The sequence below is a fragment of the Delphinapterus leucas genome, chromosome 12 (assembly GCF_059928025.1).
Source record: "Delphinapterus leucas isolate spDelLeu-1000000601 "Yukka" chromosome 12, BTC_Dleu_Yukka2, whole genome shotgun sequence".
NCBI lineage: Eukaryota > Metazoa > Chordata > Mammalia > Artiodactyla > Monodontidae > Delphinapterus > Delphinapterus leucas.
Genome location: NC_143140.1, coordinates 16,589,926 through 16,600,391, shown reverse-complemented (window position 1 = coordinate 16,600,391; position 10,466 = coordinate 16,589,926). Strand labels below are relative to the sequence as shown.

Sequence of the window (10,466 nt, the reverse complement as noted above, 5' to 3'; positions counted from 1 at the left end):
GAGATGAGGCTTCTAGCCTCATCCGATTTAAAACGCGATCTCCTGAGCAGCTCTGTTCCGGGAAGAGTGTGCGTTTCAGGATTCCTTTCTAAGGTCCGGAGTTTGGAGAGAAAGTGATTAGATCTGGGCAGACACCGCCCCGACCCCGACAGTTCCTGGCGCCCAGTTCCTGGGGGCCGGAGTCGCGCGCCGTCCAGCGCACCCTGTGACCGGCTAAGAGCGTGGAAGGACGCAGGGGAGGAGGGGCGTCGGGGCCCACAGGGTCTCTTTCTCCGTCTCCGTGTCTGCTCGGACCCTGTGGGTCACCTGGCTCGCGCTGCGGGCGGCGGCGCTGGCGGCCGGACCTCTGACTTCCCGGGTGGCAATCGCGACCCTACCCTGAGGTCTCAGGTTCTCAAGGTCCGGACTGGGCTGGGACTTGGGGCGGGACAGAAAGGTGTCCTGTTCAGGATCCGGTCCCACGAGGGCTGGGGCAAGTCGCCTTACTTGGTGTGAGCAGGAAAAAGGAAGAGCGGGAGCCAGGCCCTCCCCTCCCCGTCACCTCCCCGCACCCCCTACAAAGACCCGAGGGACAGGCTCCCCATCTTCTCTCGCAATCGCTACCACTTATCCCCTCGGTGGTCTTTGCAGTCTCCTGGCTTTAAATCACATGGCTATGCCAACGACGCCGGACTCACTTTCCCAGCCCCTCAGGCTTCCCTGTAATTAATCATCAAGTTGCCCTCACCGCGCTGTGAGCACACCTGCTACTCCTGTGGTCTTCTCCACATCAGTTCACAGCAATGCCATCTTTCAGAGTTTCCAGCACCAAACCTTGGAGTCCTTCTAAGATTTCTCTTTCTCTATATATTTTTTTAACCCAACCCTTCAACAAATCCCCGTAGGTGGAACTTCAGGGTGTATCCAAAGTCTAGTCACTTCTCACCAGCTCCCTGCTACCACGTGGTCCAAGCCGCTCCCAGCTCTCCTCTGGGCACTGCAGCATCCCCCTGTCTGCCCTCATCCCCCTTAGGTCTCTTCTCCAACACAAGGGCCAGAGGAATTCCATCGAAGGGAAATTAAACTGAGTCACTTAAACACTGAAAGTCTGCCTGTTTTTCTCTGAGTACAGGCTGAAAGTTTTACAGCGGGATCCCCGCCCTCTTTGATGTGTCCCCACTTTTTCTAGTCCCAGCGCCAGTTCCTTAGACAGTACCCCTACCCCCCATGCTCTAGCTTCAGGGCCCTTGAACTGTCCCTCTTCCCTCATGGGTGTGTAGCTCGGGCCCCTTCCAGTCCCCACACCACCACTAGTATCTTCATGACTTGTACCTGGTTCTCAGGGAGACCTTCCATGTGCTCCGGCTTTGAAATCACAACTTCACCCTCCTGACTTGCTTTCATTTCTTCCAAATTACACCCTTATCCAACCAGGTATGTATTTTACTTAGTCTGGCGTACGTGTCTGTTTCCTCATCACCAGCACTACTACCACTAGACTATGAACACGGGGATTTATTTTTCTGGGGTTTTTTTTGGCTGTGCCAGGGGGCATGTGGGTTCTTAGTCCCCTGACCAGGGATCAAACCCGCACCCCCTGCAGTGGAAGCGCAGAGTCTTAACCACTGGACCACCAGGGAAGTCCCCAGGTTGTTGCTTCTGCCAGTGGTTTCTTTTTCTTGCTGAATAATAGTCCATGGTATAAATGTACCACAGTTTGTTTATCCGTTCACTTGTTGACGCGAATGTGTTGTTTCCAGCTTTCGGCTATTACAGGTAAAGCTGCTGTGAACATTGATGTGCAGGGTTTTGTGTGCAAATACGTTTTCATTTCTCTTGGGTGTATAGCTAGGGGAGGAATTGCTGGGTCATATGGTAACGATATGTTTAATCATTGGAGAAACTATCAGATTGTCTCTCAAGTTGTTGTACCATTTTCCTTTCCACCAGCAATGTATGGATGAGTGACCTAGTTCTCTGAATCCTCACCAGCTCTGGGGTTGGCCCTGATTTTTATTGTAGTCACCCTGATAGTTGTATACTGTTTTAATTTATGTTTCCCTAATAGCAAATGATGAATATTTTTTCCTGTGTTTATTAGCCATCTGTGTATCCTCTTCACTGAAGTGTCTTTTGCTTATTTTCTAATTGCATTGATTTTTTTCACTCTTTGAGTTTCGAGAGTTCTTCATATATTCTTGATATTAGTCCTTTGTTGAATATAGGATTCGGAAATATTCTCTCCCAATTGTAGTTTGCCTTTATTTTTTTTTCTTTTTTTGCTGCACGTGGGATGTTAGTTCCCTGACCAGGTATCGAACCTGTGCTCTCGGCAGTGAAAGTGCGGAGTCCTAGCAACTGAACCACCAGAAAATGCCCATGCCTTTTCATATTATTAACAGGCTTTTCCACAAAACCTTTAGGTGAGGTCCAATTGATCAATTTTTTCTCTTATGGATCAACCGTTTGGTGACAAGTCTAGGGACTCTTAGCTTAACCCTGGTTCCCAAAGATTTACTCCTATGTTTTCCTGTAAAGGTTTTATAGGTATACATTTTACATTTAATCTGCCAACACTGCACAGTCTTGATTACTATAGCTGTATAATAATAATTAAATTTAGGCACACTGATCTTTTTTTTTTCAAAATTGTTTTAGCTATTCAAGTTCCTTTATATTTTCATGTAAATGTTAAAATAATCTAGCCTATATCTATGACAGAACCTTGCTGGCACTCTAATAGGAATTGCATTAAGCCTGTATATCAACTTGGAGAGAGTTGATGGAGAACAAGATGGAAGCAAAGCGGGTTCTGTGCCCCTGAAGGCTGGGGAGAATCTGGGATAGAGAGGAAGCAGTGAGGGATTAGACCTGAGGCGTCACACAGGTTTGGAAGCACACTGTTTCTCATAGGCTGAGGATACAGGTGTACCTGGAAGGAACAGCACACTTTGGAGGTTGCTAACCAGTTTCCACAGGCCTAGTGATTCTTTTTTTTTTTTTAAATACTTTATTTTATAAATTTCTTTATTTTTATTACCATTATTTTTGGGGCTGCATCGGGTCTTCCTTGCTTCATGTGGGCTTTCTCTAGTTGCGGCGAGCGGGGTCTACTCTTTGTTGCGGTGTGTGGGCTTCTCACTGCGGTGGCTTCTCTTTTTGCAGAGCACAGGCTCTAGGTGCCTGGGCTTCAATAGTTGTGACACGCGGGCTCAGTAGTTGTGTGTCGAGGGCTCTAGAGCGCAGGCTCAGTAGTTGTGGCACACGGGCTTAGTTGCTCCGCAGCATGTGGGATCTTCCTGGACCAGGGCTCGAATCCGTGTCCCCTGCATCGGCAGTGGATTCTTAACCATTGCGCCACCAGGGAATCCCAGGCCTAGTGATTCTTACAGGTATTTTGTTTTACCCACACCATTTTTTTCTTCTACCTTTTAAAAAAAATTATTTTATATTGGAATATATTTGATTTACAATTTGTGTTAGTTTCAGGTTCTACCTTCTGAATCAGGTGCCAACATTATAAAATTGGGAAATTTCGCATAAAAATCAGAATATCTGGGCTCACGTGCCGGCGTGGCAACTGGCCAATGGCAATGGATAATCCTCTTTCTACTTGGGGACCTGGAGGAGGGACCTGGTGGGGGGCTGGAGGGTAAGGCAGGCTATTTAACGGATTCCCTCCTGTTGAAAATGGACGGCGGCCAGCACATGCTGTTATACAGAGCTTGAGAGAGCGTGCACTAGATAACCTGCTAATTACCTCACACTTTTCTATCCGCTGGTTTTTACATTCTAGACGTGGTTTTAGGTAGATCGTGGAGGTATCAATAACCTTGCTACTCAAAATGTGATCCATTAACTAGCAGCACGAGCATTACCCAAGAAACCGAAAAATGAGGAATCTTAGGCCTGCCCCAGACCTACTGAACCTGCATTTTAAAATTTTTATTTATTTTATATTTTATTATTTTTTTTGCGGTACGCAGGCCTCTCACTGTTGTGGCCTCTCCCGTTGCGGAGCACGGGCTCCAGACGCACAGGCTCAGCGGCCATGGCTCACGGGCCCAGCCGCTCTGCGGCACGTGGGATCTTCCTGGACCGGGGCACGAACCCGCGTCCCCCGCATTGGCAGGCGGACCCTCAACCACTGCGCCACCAGGGAAGTCCTAATCAAGTGATTTTTTTTTTCAGGTGTTCAAGGGACATTTTTTGAAAAGCAGTAGGTCAATAAATAGCCAGGGTATTAAAAATTCTCCTGTCTTTATCTCTAATTCTTTCTGTGTCCTTTTATCTATAAAGGAAGCACTCGCAAATAGGTTTAATGAGCCTAATGGTTTATTCTGATTTGTTCAGGGCAGTAGATAAATGGAAGCCAACAAAATCGGATAGTAAATTTGGACTGAGTATCATAGATAGAGCCGTAATAGAAGCAACTTAAAATCGTTTGTAAATAAGATACAGAGTTCGACATATTCTACTGGAGAGTTCTCACTATACTCTCTCTCAGGTCGTCCCCTCCCTCAGGCTTCAGGATTCAGACGCACTGTGCCCCCTCCCTCGCGGGTTACACTGAGACCTAAGAAATGGGAAGTCCCCACAGTCGTGCAGGGCTGGAAGCGGCCGCGAGAGGCCGCTGTGGCAAGAGGGTGGCTCAGTGAGTGTCCCTGCTCATTGTTCCTGGCCCTAAGGCAGCCTGAGATCAGCTGCCTGGCTAGGCCTCCAGGAAGGGCGGGGTCGCGCTGAGACTGTGCGCCAGGCTCGCTCATCGGCCCTTGGGGGTCCCCAGAGCCCCGTGGAAAGAGCTCATCCTTTCCGCCCACCGCAGCCTGCACGTGGCCGAAACCGAAGCGGAGCAAGTGGAAATGGAAGAGTGCGTCGGCCTCCCGGGCTTCCACTGCCGCGGAGGCCTGGCAGGCGCGGGTGGTGGCCGGAGCCCGCAGGCGCTCGGGGCCGCCGGGGACGCACGTCGAGGTGTCGCTGCTTGGACCCGTCTTCGGAGAGAGTCGGGCCGGGGACTTGACAGGCGGTGGGCCTCGCGCCTGGGTCCCTGGTCGCCGTCCTTGCTGGAGTGTGCGCTGCGCTTAGGGCCGGGCTTGCGGGCTCCACTCCGCCCGGCGTGACCCCCACTCGCCACCCTCCCTCCGACGGCGCTTTGCGGGGCGCGGCTCCGCGCCCGCTGTCCTCTCCTCAGGCTCCTCCCGAGGGGGAACCAGGGACTTCTGGACTCGGCAGTGCCCCACGCGCTGGGCGAAGCGAGGTCTCGATCCTCGGCGCCCGTGGAAGGAAGGGCGCGGCCCAAGGGTCCGCAGGTTCCGGCCGCAGGCGCCCTCACAGTCGCTTCCGGAGCTCCTCCACCCCCGGCCCCGCCGTTCCGTCTCCCCCGGACTCTCGGTTCGGGCACTGCCGCAGTCTTCGGGAGCTCCGGAGCCAGAGCCAGAGCCGGGAAGCACGTCCCCGGACGTGTCTCCACGAGCGGCGTCGCGGGAACCGGACGCTGGAGGCCTGGGCGTTCCCGGTGCTGGGCTCTTGGGAGACGAGGTGCAGGCGTTGGGCGGGTCGCGTCCGGAGACTGGAGAAGCTGAGGCCGCTCGGGTGCCGGCGGTGGGTGTGTTTCCAGACCCAAGCGCGAAGCTCGTGGGGGTCGTGCCCGCTCCCCCCGCGCAAACCTTGGATCGGACCCAAGTGATGGGCTAGAATCTTCGCACAGGGCCGAAGGAGGGGGAAGACGGACTGCTCATGGAGATCTGGGCTGCGGTGACTGCTCTGGGCCTGGGGGAGCACTTCCTGGAAACTCCGGTAAAATCCAGCGCCCGTGGCAGGGCGGAGGGTCGCTGGCCAAAGAGATGCTGGCCCTCTTGGTGGCCTTTTCCTCAGAAAGAGGAGGGAGGAATGGGTGTCGCCGGGACTGCCTTTACTGGGGCAGCGTTCCTGGGATTCTGCAGCCTTCTCTCAGTTTTGCCCTGCCCCAGGGGCCCTGGGTCAGTTCCTGAGTGATGGTCCAGATGAAAGGCCTCTGTGTGTCCTCGGGCTGCAAGGCGTGACCCTCTGGGGACCGTGCCCAGCCATGCGCTCGGGGGTCCCCTCGGGCTCACACTGACACGCCAAGGGGTGGATGACTGGAACTCCAGGTGTGGCTGACCAGGAGGTGCCCTGAGTTTTCCAGAAGGCCTAGAGGAAGAGCCCTGGCTGCCTCTGGCACCTCTGGTTCAGTGCACCTGGCACTTACCTGCCTGACCTCTGAGTTCCGTGGTGGGGGACATCGTGAGCTCCCTGCCAACTGCCCACTTTCCATGTTCCCTGCCCAGCAGTCTATGTACTCAGAGTGGGAGAGAGGGGGCATCCCCTCCCTCTGGCTGAACCTGAAGTTCCCACCTGCTTCAAATGAAAAGCTGCTGGCAGGTAATATTTGGGATTGAGAGTGAATTTTAAGTGGTTTCGCCTCATGTGTACTCACAGAGCCAGGCTCGGAAGCTAAAGGTGGGCCTGGAGACACAGAAACAACTGCTTCCTGGGGATAAAAAAAATTAAGATAGGAATCCCTATCCCCCAAGCAGGAAGGAGTTGGTGGCACCTTTTTGAGGAGGGTTCAGGGAAGGGGGAATCTAACTCCCCTTAGTAAATCACACTACTCTCCTACCGGCAATTTGAATCTGCAATTCTAGGTTCAACATCCGTTAATGAAAAATCAATCCAGAGTCACTTCTTCCAGTGGCAAGGCAAACAGCTGAGAATCCTGGATAGGGGTGGGGAAATGGGTGCTTATAAACTGCTCATGTGCCACACCTGGGCTGATTCTAAGCGTACACAAACTCCTTAGAAAGGATGTTAGTCATTAGTATACAAATTTGTTTGATAGTCATACTTTTTGAGCCTGTAATTTAAGTCCTGGTTGTTTATTGTATAAGTTTGTACAGTGTTACAAGTTTGAAATAAGTGTGTATAATTACGCAGGCTCCTCTCTAATACTCTTAAGTTGGACGCAATTCCTGTGCTCATCTATCTGCTTCTTTAAATACCATATCGAGGGACTTCCTTGGTGGTGCAGTGGTTAAGAACCTGCTTGCCAGCTCAGGGGACATGGGTTTGATCCGTGGTCTGGGAAGATTCTGCATGCTGCCAAGCAGCTAAGCCCGTGCGTCACAACTACTGAGCCTGTGCTCTAGAGCCCGTGCGCCACAACTACTGAAGCCCATGCGCCTAGAGTCAGTGCTCCGCAACAAGAGAAGCCACCGCAACGAGAAGCAAGTGCACAGCAAGGAAGAGTAGCTCCGGCTCGCCATAACTAGAGAAAGCCCGTGCACAGCAATGAAGACCCAAGACAGCCAAAAATAAATAAATAAATACCATGTTGAACTTCCAGCCAAAGAAATGGTGTGTATATGGGGGGTGAGGGTATTTAGAAACCATGATAAAGGAAGTCCTCACTAGGGGATGGCTTACACTTTATTTTTCCCTCAGAAGAGTTACTTTTTATTAGCTACCTGACACATTAGTACTTTATTTCCCTTTCATTGAAATTGAGAACTACGGAAGAGTAGAAAGAATTCTGTATATCCTTCACTGAGAACCAACTGTTGATATTTGTCACATTGATTCCCTCCCTCCCTCTCTCTCTCTCTCTCTCTCTCTCTCTCTCTATATATATATATATGTATATATATATAATTTGGGGGCTCATTTTTGGGGGGTGCTGAACTATTTGTAAGTGAATTGTAGATATCAACACTTTACATATTTCAACATGTTTCTTGTTAGAACAAGGACCTTTTCTTACATAATAAAGGCACCACACTCTAGAAATTGTATATTATAGAACATACAATCAAATACTATTTTACAATATAGCCCATGTTAAAATTTCCTCCACTGTCCTGAAATGGTCTTTCTCTGTCTTTGATTCAGGGTTTGAATCATGCATAGCACTTGGGTGTCTCTTGATTAATAAGATGATCTTCTGCTTTTTTGTTTTCATGGCTTTGACAAACCAGTAGTCCATTGGTCCCATTGTTGGCGATGCTAATTGTGGTCTTTGGTTAAGGTGGCATCTGCCCTCCAAGTCGCTATTGTGAAGGAATATTTTCTCCTTTGTAATTCATAATCTATGGGCTAGGCTTTCCAGAACTCTTCAATATCCAGTTAATAACCTTTCATTTGATAGCCATTGATTATTATCTGAATTGATGACACTGGTGGCTGCAAAAGAACAAGCAACCCACAGGTTTTGACTGCAGGTGAAGAGGTCTGCCCTAATAAGTGGCCATGAAGGCTGCTGAGGGGACATTAGATGTTATCAGAACATGGTCTTGGGAAAAGCCAGCTTCATCTCTGTCTGTGAAGCCCTAAACATTGAAACACACCCCCATCGGATAGATCTAGTGCAGTGTTTACAGCAATCTGTTTTTTAAATGAATAAAACAAGTTTGTTTAGGGCCTGAAGGCCGGACTACATACTTTAGGCCACGTGAGCTTCGAAATCCAGGTAGATTCAAAAGTTCCAGACTCGGGGGCTTCATGGAACGTGAACCGTGGGGCACTTCAGAGCCCCCATCAGGACCCTGGAAGAAAATGAATATCGGAATCTCGTTTTCCTCTTTGTTAATTGGCAGGAGTGACCCCTCAGTCCCTTGAAGTTGCAGGAGTCGCCCTGCAGTGAAGTCCCGAGGTCCGGCTCCCTTAGGCCAAGGGAAGACACACCCTCCTTTGGAACGTGGAAGGCAGGGACTCGATTTGGCAGCTGGGTGGCCGTCGCACCCCCAAACTTGTACTGCTTTCCGAGGTTCAGGCCCAGCCACTGTTTCTAGAATAACAAGGGTTTCTAGCGCCGTCTCCCCACTCACTCCCAAGGTGAAGGGATTTTGGTGCAGAGGAAACGAGTCAAAGCAGGTGGGAGCCCGAGTCAACTCGGAGACAGCTGGGCCCACCCGCACTCGAGAGCCTAGACAGTCAACCCGAGACCAAGGCGGCCCGGGGCGTGCGGGGCGTGGCGAGTGCGGAATTGCGCAGCCGGGCCGGGGGCGGACCGGGGGCGTGGCCTGGATGGGGCGGGGGCGTGGCCTGGATGGGGGTTGGCCAGGGGCGCGTGGCGTGGCTCGCCCAGGTTCTTAACTTTCCGCCGGAGGCGTCGTCCTGCCCAGTGTAAGTCCGAGCTCCCAGCAGGGCTGGTTTAGACGTCCAGAAGATGGGGAAGCTGCCCGAGCAGAACGACATCCCACCTTGGGTGGGGACTCCCGAAGTCTTGAAGGAGCCCGGGGTGTTCCAGGTCCAGACGGGGCTGCTGGAAGCCGTGTTCGGTGAGTGAACCCAGTGCTGACCCGGGTGCCCCGGCCCTCCTGGGCCCGAGCGCTCATCTTCTCCCCTAAACAGGCCCCGACGGATCTCGAATCCCATTCGTCGAGGAGGTGAGCAAAGTCATGCTCCAGATGAAGGGTCTGGAAGCTTCGGACCTCGCCGAAGTCATGGTTTACGGCTCTTACTTGTTCAACTTTCAGACCAAGTGGATGCTCCAGTCCGTGGCCTAGCGGCACCGCCAGCGGCACAAACAGGTTGAGAGGCCTCATGACCAGGTGCCCTGGACCTTCCTGTGCAGGCGGCCTGGCTCCCGCCCCTCCAGCCCTCCTCACCCCTCCCTAACTATCCCCTCCGGGCAAACACCAACAGCACCCACCCGGGGAGGCCTCTGTGTCCAGGCTGTGCCCCAGACTCCTTGGCAGTGCCGGCCCTTGGCCCTAGGGACCCTGGAGTAAGGCTGTGAGAGGTGGCCAGGGCTGGCCTCCTGGGGCGGGGCCTCCCCACCCGCCATGTTGGAATGAGCCCAGTTGGCCCCAGGTTCTGAGGTTCCCGAGAATCCCAGGCCCAGGACGCCTAACTGGGAAGTCCCAGAGAGGAACCTTGGAAAGAGGCAGAGAACTGTTCAGGCTCTTACCCTCTCCGCTCACACTTGCCTGCTGTGGCTTTCTGGTGCAGGGATGCTGCAACCTGAGGAAGCCATGAATTCGCTCGACCTAGCTCCTCGGATGAAGGGAAGCCAGTTTGCAGCCAGACCAACCTGGGACGGCGAGGTAGAGCGGAGGCCGCAGCCGGGGCTGCCCGGGGTCTCGTTTAGACTCTGCTCCAGCCTGACAAGGAACACCCAGCTGGCTTCTGGTCTCTGCCTTTAAGTCCTCCTGTCCTTCCCCCCAAGCTTGCTAATTACACAATAAAATTTTAAAACGTTTCTTGATGTGTCTTGCTGTGTAGTTGAGGTATTGAAGATAACATCACAGGTGAGGTGGCCCTGGGAGCTTAACTCTTAGTGAAACCCCTAAGGCTAGAAAGAGGTCCCAGAGCACAGGGGGAAAAGGGTCTGGAGAGAAAAGGAAAAGGAAAAGGAAAGGGTCTGGAGAGAAAAGGAAAAGGAAAGGGTCTGGAGAGAAAAGGAAAAGGAAAAGAATCTGGGAGTCAAGTTCTGAGATGCAGCTCTGACCAAAAAATCAGACAACCTAGGAGAG

The 10,466-nt window shown here is 52.1% G+C and overlaps 1 protein-coding gene across 1 annotated transcript; it reads left to right on the top strand.

Moving 5' to 3' along the window:
* Window positions 1-9,049: 9,049 nt before the first annotated feature.
* On the top strand, window positions 9,050-10,165 carry DPPA5 (developmental pluripotency associated 5). Its single transcript, XM_022590393.2, is given in 3 exon segments — window positions 9,050-9,269; window positions 9,343-9,520; window positions 9,941-10,165. Coding segments are annotated over 3 exon segments (486 nt in total). The 5' UTR covers window positions 9,050-9,157; the 3' UTR covers window positions 10,137-10,165.
* Window positions 10,166-10,466: the final 301 nt, after the last annotated feature.